At 43.2% G+C, this 17,063-nt stretch overlaps 2 protein-coding genes across 8 annotated transcripts in view; one reads left to right on the forward strand and one right to left on the reverse strand.

Moving 5' to 3' along the window:
- Positions 1–10,563, reverse strand: part of SKP2 (S-phase kinase associated protein 2) — a 32,549-nt gene extending 21,986 nt beyond the window's left edge. The window contains exons 1-2 of the mRNA XM_030331229.2: positions 10,362–10,563; positions 9,590–9,861 (exon numbers count right to left, since the gene is read on the reverse strand). Of these exons, the coding sequence (XP_030187089.1) occupies positions 9,590–9,861; positions 10,362–10,405 (316 nt within the window). The 5' untranslated portion in view covers positions 10,406–10,563. The remainder of the gene's footprint in view (positions 1–9,589; positions 9,862–10,361) is intronic.
- A 152-nt stretch (positions 10,564–10,715) lies between these two features.
- LMBRD2 (LMBR1 domain containing 2) overlaps positions 10,716–17,063 on the forward strand; it is a 48,259-nt gene continuing 41,911 nt past the window's right edge. For 6 of the 7 annotated variants that reach the window (XR_003972190.1, XR_003972191.1, XR_003972192.1 and 3 more), the window contains exon 1: positions 10,739–11,081. The gene's annotated coding sequence lies outside the window, so the exon portion shown is untranslated. Of the gene's footprint in view, positions 11,082–17,063 lie in introns of all 7 variants that reach the window. The other variant, XM_030331266.2, reaches the window with a different exon arrangement.

Genomic DNA, 17,063 nt, shown 5'->3' on the forward strand with positions numbered 1-17,063 from the left:
CAGGCTAAATATTTGGTTCAACACTATTATGGGTGTGTCTGTGAGGGGTTCCTGGAGGAGATGAATGTTGGGAGTCTGTTGACTGAAAAACAGATTCCCTTCTCCAACGTGAGTGAATCTCATTCAATCCAAGTCCTGATGAGAATTGGTTTTCTCCCTGCCTTTGAGCTGGGACACGGATCTCCTGACTTCAGATGTGAACTGGAACCATCTGCTCTCCTGGTCCCTGGGCCTTTGCACTGTGGACCTGGGTACTTCCCAGCTTTCGTAATAGTGTGAGCCAAGTCCTTATAATACATCTCCCTACATCTCTTATTTTTTCCACATCTCTGGAGAACCCTGATTACTAACACACTGTCCCTCCCCCCTGTTATCTAAAAAGGTGGATTTCCTGCACAGGTACACTGAACCAGGCTCTGTGGAGAACATGATGGAGAAAAGCACCGAGGGTGATAAACGTGGCACTTGTTGTCTCTGGGTGGTATTCTTGGGCAATCTTTCCAAGTTTGAACATCTCCATGGTCCCCCCCAAATATGTAGCCTAAGGTCCAAACTGCTTAGCATGAAATTTATGTCACAGACCCACTCATTTTTCTAGGTTCATTACCTAGAAATATGTTCTAGCCATTTGGACTTACTTGTAATTTGTAGAAGGAGTCATTCTGCGCCACATCTCAGAGGCCCTGTACGTGCTGTGCCTGCCCCGATTGCTATTAATTTAAAATCAAGTTGCTATTAGAGCCCCAATGCTTATGGAAGGCTTCCCATGACATCACCAAAAATGGGTCACTTTTTTTTAACCACAATTTTATTATTTACTTACTCATTTGTTTAGCCCCTGCCCCTGCTGGGCCATAAGTTCTTGGGAACAAAAAAGTATTTTTTAAAAAAATAATCTTTGTATTTCCTGGAACTCGCACGGTGTCTGATACATTCGTATGATATATACATGCATATACTTATTGAACATGTCCTATCTGTGGGTGTCTGTTCTACAAATATGGAAAGGGATGGCCAGCTCAGGGTTTGAGACACAAACGGGAAATTTCAATGAAGTATCATAATGGGCTGCAATAGGGATCACAGTGCTGTGCTGTGCAGTGGATGGTGGTAGAGGAGAGATCAGAGAAGCCTTCCTGGAGGAAGTGGGCTCTACTGAAAAATGAGGAAATATGCAATTGCTCAATGAATGCCTGCCCCTCCCTCCCTGAGGACAAAATGATTCACTGAGGCCCTGAAACCAGGAGTAAAGGGATGAGGACAGACCATCCATGCTGACCCTGGACCACAATGCAGGGAGGAAGCTGGAGATCACCCTGAGGCTTCTCAGTGCAGCAACAACCCCCCTTCACCACAAGGCTCCTCCAAGCTCAGCATGGACAGAGGACAGGGGTTCTCAAATACGGCTCCTGCTCTGCTTCCCAAATTCGAAAAAGTTGATACATTAGCTTTTCTTAAGTTCTCCTTCCATTAACTCTTCTGAACTCCCTGACCTCTGGTGCCTCTTGAATACGTAGATCAGATTCTAGCATTGGATTTGGCAAAAAAGTCACACGCTTCGTTATTTCAAATCCAGGATGTTGAGACCACACTAGGACTTGCACTATGATCTGTCCACTCCTCGTGACACCAGGTGCCTGGCCTCCCCGAGGGTGACAACCACTGCAAGGGAAGCACGCTGATGGGAATGCATCTCTGTGGCCCAAGTCTGTGAATACTGGGCAAGTTACCTAATCCCTCGGGCTCGGTTTCTACATCTGCAGGAACAGGAATAAAATGATTTATTTTGCAAAGTAGTTCCCTGTGGAGATTAAATAATATAAGGGAAGACATCAAGCAGCAGAGTCAAACTTTCCTTTCTCCTTCTTGCCTCTATCTCTCTCCTCTCTCCATTAAAGCTGCACATTTGCCTTTTGTGATGACTGTTCGCTGCTGCTTGGAATTTCACTTATTTGAAAACACACTGGGTTTTAATAGGGTTTGGATGAGGGCTGCAGCATGTGATTGACCAAGAGGCCCAAACAGCTCTCTATCTAAGTTTGGGACCCCCAGAAGCAGATCCTGAGGACCTGAAGTCAAGTAGTTTATTTTGCTAAGTAATCCCAGGAAGCATTGGAAAGTGAAGAGATATGGAAGGGAAAGAAGCTAATTCGGGGAAATGTTAATAAGCAGGTTATCGCCATTGCCAAGTGGAGTTCAAGTCTGCCGGGGACTCCAGGAGACCCTATAGCACCCTGCCCCAGAGCTGTCTGTCTCAGCCAAGAGCATGGGTGCTGGGGTATTAATCCACCAACAACTCTCAGTCACTGCGTGTGGGCTTCTGGGAGCGGGGCAGAAATGTTAATTCCCACATGCCTGCCCAGAGAAAGGCATCAAGCAGTCATATCTGTATGCAGGAGAAAACCTGGCACATAAAGGAGTGCTGAGCTTCAAGGGGCTATGGATGGGGCACCATGCGTCCTCTAAAGACAGTGGAAAAGGAAATTAGGGAGGCTTGTTGTGAAGTGCAGGGCAGGAGAAATAAATTAATGAATTTGGTGCCTATTTTATTGGGAACATACAAGAAATCAGAAACAATTAGAACAACATGAGCTAGGTAATTAAAATGCGAGGAGGAGGGCCACCTGGGTGGCTCAGTTGGTTGAGCATCCAACTTTTGATTTCGTCTCAAGTCATGATCCCAGGGTTGTGGGATCTAGCCCCACATTGGGCTCCATGAAGCCTGCTTGGGATTCTCTCTTTCTCTCTCTCTCCCCGCTCCCTCCCTCTGCTCCTCTCCCCCACTCATGATCTCTCTCTCTCAAATAAATTTTTTTTTTAAATGCGAGGAGGAAAACTAGTCACTATTGGCAGCAAGGAACACAGAGGTTTGCAGAGGACAGCAAAGCTAAGCAGTGAAGCACACTAGTAAGGTTAACACTAGAATTTGGATGTCTTCGTCCGTCCAACTCCTACTCATCCTTCAGATCTCGGCTTAAACTTGTTACCCCCTCAGAGGAGCGTTCCCAGATCACCACCATAGCCCCCAGACCCAGATTTGCACACCCAGCACACCGCACAATACTAAGCCCGTAACTGGCATCCAATAAAGCTTTGTTAGATGCATCATACCTTTTACTCTCCCTTCATGCAAACTGAATATGCCAATTCTGCGTTTGCATTTGCGTTGACTAGTCACCCTTTGCTAATCAAGAAAATACCACACACCCAATGCCTAGGAGAGAGCCTGACAATGAATATTAGAAAGTACTCAAATGATGTTTCACGAAGGAATGACTGACAGCCCAAAGAAGAATGCTGGCTTTATTCTACACACAGGCAAGACTGCTGGCTTCTTAGGACCAGTGAGTTTCCTTATTTGTAAAATGATAATGTTGGCCTATGGCTCCACTTCAGCAAACATTCCTGGGTGCCTAATTAATGCACAAGTCCTGGGAGCTGGGTGTAAGCTACAGTCCCTGCCCAACAGCCTCACTTGGAGACAAACTAATAAACAAATACATAACTTAACATTTAAACACTGCCATTTACTGAAAGCCCTAAAGTCTCGAGCATTTATTCAAGCACATTGACTCTAAATGCAACAACCCTGTGTATTTAGTAGCATGCCATCTTACAGATAAGGAAACTGGCCTCAGCAGGGTTAAATAACCTCACCAAGGGGCTATTGGCTGTTAGGCAGGAGAGCCAGGAGGCAAAGCTGGGGCTGCTCTGAGTATGCCAAAACCCCACACCCTGAGGTGCAGGTGCAGAGCCCCAAGAGGTGGCTATGTGAAGGCTGGCCAGGTAGCAGAGGGCACTGCAGGTGTGGGCCCTGTGCCTGCAAAGGAATGGCACGGCGCTGCTATGCAGAGGCAAGAAGGCTGAAGACAAAAACCCAGGACGAAAAGATAATGTACCCGGGTCAGTACACGAGTAGTCTGAGATGGGAGGTAGGGGGAGTGCAGAAGAACACACAAGTGCGACAAGGCCACAAAACTAGCAAGTGGCAGGGTGGGAATTCAAACCCAGGTCTGACTCCAAATGATGTCCTTTCTACCACAGGATGCTCTAACATCCCACACTGTCCCCTGTTCTAAGTGCTTGATGCTCTACAAGACGGAGGAAGGTAAGAATTCAACCTGACTTACAATGCGAAGAGAACTCAATCAGGACTAGGGAGGGAGGGCTGCCAGGGAGAGGGAGTAAAACAAAGATGCTAAGAGTTATCAAGCAGGCTGACTCCCAAAGGGAAGGAACGAAGGCCAAGGAAACGCACGGCCCCAGCTGGCAGCCAAGTCCCCAGGACTCCCTCAGTTGATCACAGGACACGGACCTTAGGGCCCCTCGCTAGAGGTGCTGAAGCCTGAGACTGGCTGCTGTATAAGCAGATGGGGCAGAAGTCTGTCTTCCAGCTCCAGCGGCTGGTATCCAGGCTTGTGATATGCTTAATCTAATTTTACTTGCCATACTTAATTCTCCAAACATCAGCCATCTGTTTCCTGGATTCCTGACTCCTCTGCTGCCTGGTCTGTTTGCCTGAGCGGATGGGAGAGTCCAGAGCAGGACTTTCCTCCACTCACCTCTTCTACACCCCGAAGGCTGCACACCAGCCCTGCACAGAAAAGGAAACAATTATTTAAGCCCACGGCCGCCAGTCTTCAACTACACAAAGGCTGTTAAACACACTTTGGAGCCACGAAGGGGTGAAAACTGGCCAGATTCACAAACCTGCTGGTCGTCACCCTCAGCCACCATCATTTCCACTTACCCTTCACGTGCAAACCCAGCTGTCCACGTCTATAACTTCGCCACTGCCCATGCCTCAAACTCCTCTGGGGAGAGCGGCTTATTGAAGAATTTTCTATGTATGAAATCTTTGCAGTATAGGTTACTCATCTTTTTTTTTTTAATGTGTTCATTTATCTTTGAGACAGAGAGACAGAGCATGAGCAGGAGAGGGGCAGAGAGAGGGGGAGACACAGAATCCGAAGCAGGCTCCAGGCTCTGAGCACAGAGCCTGACGCGGGGCTCGAACTCACAGACCGTCAGATCATGACCTTAGCCGATGTCGGACGCTTAACCCACTGAGCCACCCAGGCACCCCTATAGGTTACTCAACTTCCTTGCAATATTTATTTCTTGGAACATCACCCACACTCAGATTCAAATTAAAATTCTAAATCTTAATCATAAACTCTTGACTCTCAAAACTGCTCCTCTCCTTCAGCATGGATAAACAAATTATACTTGAAGGATAAGCCAGCACTCACACCTCCCGTTTCTTATATTTAAGGGTGGGGGCTCACTTCACATTTGCTTGTGTTAGCTTGTTTTAAGTATTAACAATCTATGCTTCCTTTCTGAAAAACCACAAACATTCTGCCAAGCAAAACACAGTAAAACAAAAGCAGGGTCCCAAATGATCCCCTCAGCCCCAGAACCCTCTATTTCTGTAAGAAACTTGCTCAACTCTGAAATGTGGGGAGAGTGGAGAAACCATGGAAATTAGGATTTGGAGAATAAGGTAAAGTATATACACTCTCTAGGAGGTCTGAGAGGAGGTCTTTTGCCTGTTACGTTCACTGCTGTATTAGTAACCTCTAGAATGCTCAGAATTAATTACCGGCTGCATGAATAAATGAAAGGAAGCTGCAGGGCAAAGAGATGCCTCATAGGGCCCCATAAAGGCTCTTGCAGAGCTGAGTTTTGGGAGCCGGGGGCTGAGATTCATTGGTGAGTCATGAAATCAATTCAGTTGAAGCAGCCTTGTTTTGAAAGAATGGAATGGAACACAATAGTAAGTATCTTAGCAAGGGGAATTATAGTTTTGTGAGATTTCTGTTTCAGGCACACACCCAGCATTGCAATGTAAAATATATTTATTACTGGTTTAAAAAAAAAAAAAATTGGAGGAAAAATGTTTGCCTGTGAGCATTAAAAAGCAGATTCCCGGGCTCAAGGCAGGACTTCTTGGATCCGAATCTCAGGAATTTTGCACTTTGAACAAGTTCCTTTGGGGATATCAGCAGACACTAAACTTTAGAGTCTCCAGTCTGAGAACCACTGCAGGCTCTGGAATGTCAAGCAGTTTAACAGCCCTGGGAAAGCTAATCAACAAATTAGTTCAACGGTGTTTTCACTGTGTTTCACTGTTTTCACTGGGGCGGAGGGTAGGGAGAAAAGGGACCAAGACAGGCATTTAATGACATGAATAAAATGAAGTTGTCCTGTTTGGGCTTGTTACTGACCCCACTACTGGGCCACTTACTTCCAATTCCTTCCATACACTCACCCCGAGGGCAAAACAGACCTGTCCTGATACAGCGTTTGCCACACAGTTTTTATCTTCCAAAATAAAAAGATGAGGAGGATTTAGTTGCCAGATGTGTATGAGTCTGGCTGGGGGCCTGCAGGGAGACTGCTGAGGGAGGAACCAGGAAAAACTCCCAGCCAAGGGCCACTGTCACCAGATTGCTACATAAAGCAGGTGTGGCTTATTCTGCCCTAATCCTGGCAGAGCCATTAGCCACCTGTCTTGACAACTGCACACAAAACTCCCTGGAATGATGATCCAGAGAGAGAGAGAGAGACAGAGAGAGAGAGAGAGAGAGAGACAGAGACAGACAGACAGACACTGGAGGCCCACTGGGAATCCTCTACCCAGCTGTCTCTCATCCTGCATCAGGGAATCCACCTCTCCACACTCCATACCAATTAGCCAGTCTATATTGTGTGCAATTCCACACACATAGGATGTAGATTATTACTTTTCCTTCCTGCCTCTCTCTTAGGTAGTAACAAACATAAAAATAAAACATTGTTTTTTCTCTTCTTGCTTCAGGCATATATATTTGAGGTCAGTTTTAACAATGTAGACTTATTGACTGGACCATTTCCAGATCTTTCCCTCTCCTCAGAGCCTCCACTTTCGCTGAGTGGAAGGAGGAAGACTGTCCACATCCGCTGGGAATCACCCTGGAAGTCCTTCTGCACCTGGGAAGCTGTACCTGGTTCAATTTGGCCCAAGGGGTTCCCTTCCTCTGGCCTCCAATTGCACTTACTACCTAGACTACTCATTGGATGCTAGTGTTTTGGTCGCCATCTTCTGCCGTGAGCTTCTCTGAGGGTGTGTTGTCTTTCTCCTCAACTTGACTTGCAATGTCCTACAAGCCAGCAACCATCCCTTAATCTCTCTTGTTTCCACAGTGCCTTGCTTAACAATGACTTTTTTATTTATACATCTCTATCTCTGTGTATGAATGCGGAAGGACATACAGGAATCACACTGAATGTTTAAAAGCAACTGGCCCTGGACAAGTTAATCAAAATATGCTCATCTTAGCAGAAATGTGGTGTCTGTCACCACATCTGGTTGGTCAAACACCAAATTGCTAGTGCTACACTCCAGACGCTAAAAATAACAGAAGCATTAAATTCTGAAAGAAAAAATTCTATACTAACAAGGTCAGGCTAACAGGACTAAGGACAAAAGAAAAAGTGAAGTAGCTTCCCAAATGAGTGTCAGAAATTTTGTTGACCAAATTAACTGGATTTACTTATTGTGTATTATGTGCACACAACATGCTAAGAGCTTTGTGGGCACTCTTTCCCTTAATCCTCACAGCGACCTATGAAGTGGGTATTATTATTCTATTTCACAAAGAAATGAAGGCAAAGAGAACTCAAATAACTTCCCAAGGTTGGTAAATAGCAGAATTAGGATGCAAAGCCAGATCTGTCTGACTTGATCACAATCTTTTATTGCCTTTCTAATTAATTCACCCCCTCCCCTGATGTAGATTTCCAGACGATAACCTGTAGGTTCTCATTCCTAACGAAAGGGTCAAAACCCCAAAACAACAGATTTTTTAAAGCAAAGCAAACAACCAACCCTTTTTCAAAAATAGTCAAATGGGAGGACTAAGGAATATACTTATTTACCCCGGCTCTGTAAGACTTCATCTTCAATATTTCTTTAATCTGTCTCTTCTTCTCTGCTATCACCCACCCAATTCCTGTTCAGCCTCTGATCACCTCTTCTACAGACTACCTCAATGGCCTAATTCTGTCAACTCTAACGTCAGAATCTATCCAGAACGTGACACTTATTACTACCCCCATACCTCTTAACAAATCTCTAAATTTCTACCCTTGACCCCCTACAGTTTAATCCCATCAATGTGTCCTTTTAAAAGGTCACATCACAACTCTGCTCAATACCAGATCTAGCCTTATCTCCCACTACTCAACCCTTAGCTCATTCCACACATGTCTTCCTTCTTCCTTGAGCAAACATGACATGCTTCTGCCCCAAGGTCTTTGCACTGACTATGCCCTCTGCTTGGAACCCGTTTCTCCAAGATATTTGCGTGGCACATTCCTCACACTTAATGCCTTTACTTAAAAAGCTCATGTCTCAGTGAAGCTTCCCTTCAATACCGTGTTTAAAACTGCAATCCATATTCCCACCCCAGGACTTCCAATCCCTCTCAACTTGTTCTATGTTTGTTTTTGGCCATGGCATTTATTACTTTCTAACATTCTACATACCACATTTATTATGTCTGTTGCATCCTCTCTCTCCAACAGAAGCTTCTTGAGGTCAGGAATGTTTACATTGTTTGTTGCCGAATCCCTAACAATCCCTAACACCTAGAACAACGCCTAGCACATAGTATGTGCTCAGCAAAAATGTGCTGGCTTAATGTTTTAAATACCTTCTAGCAAGAAACAGTATTATTGCACTACCTTTACCCTATGGCCTTCTGTACTCTTGGGGCTCTGATCCACTCTGGGAGGCACACACTGATCTGTTTGAAAAGCCTGGAGACGGGGAGCTATCAAAGCCAGAAATGATATGGTGAGTTCTACATTTCAGTCAGTCTGCTCTAGCTCTGGGGATGGATCTGCAGAGGATAAGCCTGGAATTATGAGCCATTCCAATATTCAGGCAAGAGATAATGAGAGCTTGAAAAACATCCTGGAGACAAGAGGGAAAGATTCAATGATTGGCTGGATGCTGGAGGATGGCAGAATGGGACTGACCCTCAGGTTTTTGGCTGGGTGACTGAACACATAATGCTGGCAGTAATGTAGACACAGAACACCAGAAGAATCCCACTTGGGAGGGACCTGGGGAGAGAAGTCTCTACACCTAGTTAACATTCACTTTAGCAGTTCTTTGGAAATCACTAAAGCAAATATGGCCAAAAAACAAAACAACAATAACAAAAAACCCCAAAACCCTCAACCAAGGCTACAGAGCAGAATATAAACAACAATAACAAAATCCTACAAGATTATTGCTTATGTTCCCATTTATCAGTAGCACCGAGCTGGCCTTTGAACATGCAGATTCACTTCAAAGTTAAGAGGTAGGTATGTCTTCTGGGTTAAAATTTCACATGGGTTAAAAGTCAATTGTGCGTCTAAAAATATGTATCTACCAAGATTCCTGCAGATTTGTGAAAATGACTTGTCCCACTTCTTTGGAAAATGACTTCAGAAGTAGGCAATTTTGAAAATGTGCCATCCTAAAGATCACTAAACAAAGATTACCAATAAAGTAGTTCAATCCACCTCTTATGTGACCGCCAGTTTACCTTACCTGGAAAGCTGTCTCTATTTAGTTTAGGTCTGCGGACTATCACAAAATCCTTGTCATTCCCCTTGCTCTTCAGCCGTTTTCGTGGGGGGCTCTGAGCGTGGCCCAGGTTTGAGAGCAGTTCCTGGGGGATATTCTCACTGTCCACCTCCTCTTTCTCCAGGGCGGAGACCCCCATGCCTGACAGCAGTTCAGAAGTCTTGCTAGAATCCCATCCCCATGTGAAGCTGGTAGTAACGTTGCTACCCTGGTCAGGAATCTCCTGGAGGTGTTTCCTGCAGAAATGCACAAAAGCCCCCCACCCCCGGCCCGTTCCTTTCAAAAACAACACCCGAGTAATTAAAAGATAGGCCTAAATGAAACTGCAAGTTATGCAATGCAGAAAACTTTCACAGTGGCTCACAAAATTGCATATCTTAAGCGCCGGCGGCGAGTTTCCAAGTAGGAAAGAGAAAATAACCAAGCAAATCAAAAAGGCTTTTTGATTTACGATCACGTAGAAGGCCTTGAGAATGTCTTAAAGTGGAGGGAACAGACAAGAGGGAGAGCAATCATACAGCGACTGAAAATAGCAGGAAAGCTCAGTAAGGGAAGTCAAATAAAACCGCACACTGATCACCGCACTAAAGCATCCAGCCATCCACGCTTTCCCAAAGGGGCTAAGCAACTATTCACTCTACAGCATTAGTAACAATATTAGCAAGTAGCATTTTTCGCGGCCTAAAACAATTAAGACGGTTCATGCAAGCTCTGCCCCCTTTTGCAATCCGTTTACCTGTGCATGGCGTCCACAAGTTCTGGAGTTTTAAATGGGTGCATTAATTGCAGAACTGCCCGCCACCGGGATTCCCGCTTTGGCACGCGGCGGCTCGCGGCGTGCAGCTCCGACCCCCAGCAGCAAGACCCGCGAACTCTAGCAACGTTCCATCCTCACCGCGCGCGCAAGGCTCTTCTACTCGCTCTCCTCCGCCGCGGCCGTCTGCAGCCCCGCTGCCTGCTGGGAACTGTAGTTTCAGCCCTGACTTGTAGTCCAGCAGGCTCTCCGCTACTTCCTTCCTGGCTACTTTACCCGCCTTTGAGATACCCACAACCCCCTGCGGCTGGGGGCTGGGCGACCCATGGGGTAGGCGGGGAAACGGAAGTGGGCGGCGCTCAGGCTGCCTGGGAAATGTCAGCCTCTTGACTGGGGACGGGTTTTCCTTACGGCGGAGCCTGCGGGCCTTCTAGTGATCGTCACCGCCGTCGCCTCGGAGAGTGGGTCCCAGATCCTGGACGATTGCGGCCGACGCGGAGTTTTCCGGTCCTTCCAGACACTGTCTGGCGAGATCGGACCGTGAGCCCGATGGGGAGAGCGTGAGGCACTGTGGGGTCGAGGGTCTGAGGCCGAGAGCAAGCGGAGATCGAGAGGACCACGGAGACCCCGAGCACCCGCCGCCACGGGCCTAACTAAGTTCCCGGTCACGGAGAGGAGGTGGTAGCCCGGCCCTCTGGCCAGGTGAGATGATGGGGGCCGCGGGCGTCACATGTGCTCTCCCCTCCGCCGGGAAGCTGCTTCCTTCATCGGGGAGAGGGTGACCCTTAGCACCGGTCTGCGGATAGGATCCTTTCCTCAACAGTAAAACAGGCACTAATGATATCGGGGGTCATCTCGAAGGCTTGGCGTGAGGGTCAAGTCAGATAACGCTTGTGAAAGCGTCTTGTAAACAAAAGCGCTGTTCGAACGAGAGGCGAGGCGGTGTTTTAATTTCAGGTGAGCAGACCAGTGGTTCCCGTGTGCAGTGGGAAGGCTGCGCATAGCCTTTCAGCCTTGACGAATTTCATAAATGTTAGCAAGGGAACGAATACGGTGACTGTATGTTTGCAGAGGGCTTTATAGCGCAACTCTCGGGGCCACGAGCGGGGCCATTCGTCTCTTAAGACCGGCTGCGTCGCCGTCTAAAAACAAGCTGCTTTTAGCCTGTCTCGGCGGAGAAGAGTTTGGGGGCAGCTAGAGGAGGGAGTGTGCCATGTTCCAGATAGGATGACCATGCGAAATCTGTTGTGCACACTATACCATAACTGTGACCCTTGGAAAACATTGGAAGAGAGAAGGGGAACAAATCCCAACCCTAATAAAAATGGAGAGGATTTATAAAGTTCGGAAGTAAGCAGGCCCGCGTCATCACAAAAATTAATACTGGAGTATTACTTTGGTATGCTGGATGACTTACCTTAAAAAATAGTATGGCATACCATTAAAAAAATGATTCGCTTTTTGTTGGATTTAAACCTAAAACCTATCTTGTCCAGGTATGTGTTTGTTTCAGGCTTGGTGCTTAGCTTGAAAAGTGACTACTTCTTAATTAAGGTATTCACAAACCTTTAGTTTTTTCTTGAAAGTAAGCGAAATGGGCCTAAAGAAGGGATATGCTCACAAATTAATTTTGCCTTAAACTATGTGAAGATACTAGGTTGAATTGTCACAACTCATTAAACTGATGTTACAGAAAATATTTTTAAATGCAATATTCTGATTTTTTATATAAAGCTACCTTTATGTTACTTTGGCTAAGGAGAAAGCGTTGCCCTGGGTTGGAATCTACATCCTTTACCTTAAGTTGGCAACTCATTAGAAAAAATAATTTTGTCAAGAAAAGTTATAGTCTCCTTCAAGAAAGACAGAGGGAATGTTTCTGGAGGAGAAAGAAAACAAGAAAATAATATGTCGTGATGAGAATAAACAAAGTTTTGAGATATAAAGTAGATCGTATAGATAGGAAGATCTAATGGGATGATTTTAAATTTAAAGATGAGAAATTTCTAGTGGTAGGATTTAGCAAGGATTTACCTAGGAACTAGGGAACATTTCTAGTTGTCAGAATACTTTTTATATCTGAATTGGTGGACAGGAGGTCCTCTATAGGACTTCAAAAAGAGCCTTTCAACTTTGAAAATCTGTCTTCAAATTCTGTAATAGATATCTTACTAACAGTTTGCCCTGGCAACAGAAAAACATTAGCTTGCTGAAATAGGAATCATTTTTTTTCCGCATGTCTTCTAATCATGGCTGTTTTCTATCTAAGTAAATAAAAGTTTAAATTGGTACAGGTGTCTGATATAAGGAATTGTGTCCATTGAAGAGATGAGATTATCAGCTACATATATAATTGCTGTCTGGTCTCTTCAAGAATTGCATGTAATTGCTACTGATATGGATTATTTTTTTTCCCTGATTAATTTTATTTATTTAATCTTGCTCAGCATGCCCCATGCCCCATTTTAGTGGAGAGGTGTGACTATATTCCTAAAACTAGAATTACTAGATCATTATCTAGGATAGATGAATTATAATTGTTTTATCTCTGGAAATGACATTACAGTAAGTAGTGTTTAGTACTGTTTGGAAGTTTGAGATAGAATACAAAGTGACTTTGGGGCTCCTGGGTGGCTCAGGTTTGATTTCGGCTTAGGTCATGACCTCATGGTTGTTGAGATCCAGCCTGCATCAGGCTCAGTCAGCCCTGGGCATGGAGCCTGCTTAAGATATTCTCTCTCTCTGTCTCTCTCTGTCTCTCTCTGTCTCTCTCTCTCTCTCTCTCTCTCTCTCTGTCTCTCTCTCTCTGTCTCTCTCTCTCTCTGTCTCTCTCTCTCTGTCTCTCACCCGTCTGTCCCCTCTCTGTGCATTCCCCACTCTCTCAAAAAAAAAAAAAAAAATACAAAGTAACTTTGTAAATTGGGAAAGTGTTTATTGTAAAAGGGACAAGATAGTCAATATTATGAAGGCACAGGAGAGGCCAAAAAGGACTGGAAACTACACTTGACAATAAGATATATAAACAAATAAATAAATATATGTATATGTATATATGTTCAGTAATATATTAGTGTTCTTTTTGAAAATGAAATATGACAAGAGATTGTATTTAAATTAGAAGAGTGATGTGCTTTTTTCTTAGTTCCATCATAGCATGAAATCTTAAAGATTTCTTTAATTTTTTTATGTTATTTAGCTTAAGGGAACAAAAGACTAACAACAATTACATAGCAAGAAGTTTCTACCTGCCATCAAATTTCAAAAGGATCCTTTTCCCTCCATTAATTTTAAAGTAGATCTTTCGATCTCTGTAGTTTGATGTTTTCTGTGATGGACAGATTGGGGCAAGAACAAAAGGGTTCTTTCCCTATTCTGATTTGCTCTGTTTTCTTTTCTACCTTCCTCATGTAGATTAACAGTCTTAAGTAATAGCAGTCTTACCTGAAGGTAAAAATTCTTAGTTAATTCTATATTAAACATGACTTTTCTAGCATTCTATCTTGATATATGTAAAGGAACAATTAATAGAATGTTTCTTGTTTACTATGAAATGGAGCAAAAGAAAGCATTTAAACAATTTAAATTGCATTAAGTATGTCTGGATTCAAAGAGACTCTGTAGTATCCATGTTGTAGTTAGAATGTGTAGGTTTGAATCCCAGCTTTGCCACTCACTCACTGACGGGGAATGTGGACAAACTACTTACTCTATGTACCCTTTTCTGTTCTGTAAATAAGGATATTTATAGTCCTTTCTTATGAGGTTGTGAGGTCTAATTTGATAAAGTATGTTAAGTGCTAGCATAATGCTTGGAATCCAGTAAACTCATACTCAATGTTAGCTATTGTTGTTGTTGTTTTTAATTACTTTAGTAAGAAGGATTCTAAGGGGTCACCGGGGTGGCTCGGTTGGTTGAGCCTCCGACTTTGGCTTGGGTCATGGTGTCGCAGTTAGTGGGTTCGAGCTTGCACGGGGCTCCCTGCTGTCAGCCCAGAGCCTGCTTGGGATTCTCGGTCCCCCTCTCTCTCTGCTCTTCCCCTGTTTATGTTTTCTCTCAAAACTACATAAACTTTTTTTTTTTTTAAAGGATTCTAAGGATTATTCTTTAATTACCAAAATAAGTCTTACAATCTCTTTACCTGAAATCTTTAAGAATCCATTACAATTCCAATTGTTTTCTTCTTACCTGCTTACATGGTTACTCACTCTCTCCTCTCTCCCGTGCCTTACCAAGAGTTAAGCACTTTGTACGTATCTGTTTCTTCAGAAGGGCTTGTCACACTTTGGAATTCAGCTTACCTGGTTGATTTGGCAACTCAGCTCATTTTTTGAAAATGACTTCAAAAAATATTACAACTGTTTTTATTTTTAGAGGAGGAGCCACATTCTCTTGTGGTATATCCTAAACTGAATTCTCCCTGTACATCTCCCTGAAATCTTTAAACATGGAATAATGGTTATATTTCAAAGATTTAATTTTTTATTGGTGGTAGAGAATTGTTGACTTTGATCACTCCATCTAGTTCTGATACTTTCAATTTTTCATTATTAAGATGTTGAGTTGCCTCCTAGTTTTTATTATTTTACATATCTGAATAAAGACACATTTAAATTTACACAATCTGAGCCTGATGAATCACTAGGTTCTAGCTAGAAATCTTTCATTCAGTTTTGGAACCTTAGGTTTGGACAAAATATTTGTGTTCAGTTGCTACCACAAATCTTTCCTGCCATCTTCCCTTCTTCTCTTTTCCTTTTCTTTCTCTTTCTTTTTGAAAATATTTAGGATGCTTCAAATTCCAAAATTTTCTTAACCTGTAAATTTTCCACTTAAATTTAGCCTAAAAAACCTATCAGCCATAAAGTACTTGGGAAACAGCACCCCGAGTCAGTAACAATAACAAGCTAATTATGAAAGGCATTTGAAAGGGATTGTATGAGATCTTGATACTTGTTCAAAGACTGACATGGATTTTAAATGTTTAAGACTTTAGAACTGGTATTTTGAAAGGGAGACTATGTCTGGATTTCAAGTACTAAAATTTGATTGAATGAATTGGCGTTTTGATTTTGAGTAAAATCTACTTTTGCTGCTGTTGGTGTTCATGCCACCCTGTGACAGCTTTAAATCTCCTGTTCAATTTCTAATCACATGGAACTGAATTTTGATTTGCCTCCAAATTTTTGCATATTCTTCACTCATTTTTGTCATTTAGCCTAAACATGTTATTTTAATATTTGAAGAATGCTACTAGAAGGACCACTTTTGTGGGTGAAGGCACATTTCCTCTTTTGTCCTTGGAGTATATTTTTGCACAGCTGTACATGGTTGCAGGTCAGCAGATGATCCATTTTTATCTACCTCCACTTTGATCATGTTCCTAGGAGAATGGCATTGTCTTTCTACATGACATTGCCATGTCTTACACGCCTTGACATGGTTCTGTCCCTTCACAACAGACAGGTGAAGGGGTGTTTGGGCTACTTTGTAGACCTATGGAGGTAATCCCAATTAGTCAAGAGAGGCAAGGGGAGCAATTTCTTGGAGCAAAAATCATTTTTTGTTTTATAGGAATGAGGGTGGACTCAGGCTGTGGTAACCACAGAGAATGAGAAGCAAAAAGCATTTGGTATCCATATTTTGGTGGGGGAGGAGACTATATGGTATAAAGTTATGCTTTGAGATTGTTGAAGCAACTGGTTATCTTCTAGAAGCACATGATATAAAGGAGGTGGAGATTAGCAAATAGCATTTATTGAGGATCTATTCTGGGCCTCGAACTCCTATTTGGTGTTTCACTTTTGTATCTCCTTTGATCTTCATAGCAACCTGCATGAGGTGATTATTTATCCTCACTTAATAGCTTAAATTGTATAAAGTTATGCAATTATTAAATTGAGTTGGGATTTGGAACCCAGGTTTATCACAGTACAATAAAACATTTGTATTTTAAAATAGCTGTAACTTTAGACACCCAGCACCACAGCAGAATTTTTCATTTTCTATTTGCTGTGTGTTTTACCTTCCATATTACTACACTGATTTTTAACGTTAAAATTACAAAATAATACTTTATTTGAAATTAAAAACACATAACACAAAAGCACAAAGAAGAAAATAGAAATCATGTCTTTATCATTTTAGGACAGCCACTGTTAGCATTTTGATGTATATTTGTCCGTGTGTTTCTTATGTGCACTTCCTCGGACCCCACCCCTGTCCCTTTGCCATCTCTAAAGTGCCCCTGTGGATCTCACCTTTCTTCCAGACTGGGGAATCTGGTGGCTTCTTTGAATCGCAGCCTGTAGTGGAGTGTTGCTGTTCTGTAGTCCTTGACTCATGCACAGATCCCTGCTCCCATCAGTATGGACAGGTTTGCAGGATTAGTGATTTATGAAACCCTTGGCTGCTTTTTTCAAAAGGTCAGTGGACAGCGATGAGACTGGTGGACGCTTTTGAGACTTCCTAGACTATTTAGTACAAACATTTAAGTTGTTGCTATGTTTTCATGTTTAAATAATGCTGCCATGAAAGATAATATCGTAGATCAATTTTTGTTCACATTTTGGGTTTTCTTTAGGTTATTTGAAGAGGGATTGCTAGGACAAAGGATATGTACCTTTCTAAAGGTATCTGATACATATCGCCGAATTGCTGTACTCCTTGGTTATGAGTTTTTTTTA

This window comes from Lynx canadensis, chromosome A1 (genome assembly GCF_007474595.2).
Source record: "Lynx canadensis isolate LIC74 chromosome A1, mLynCan4.pri.v2, whole genome shotgun sequence".
In the NCBI taxonomy this organism is placed as follows: Eukaryota; Metazoa; Chordata; class Mammalia; order Carnivora; family Felidae; genus Lynx; species Lynx canadensis.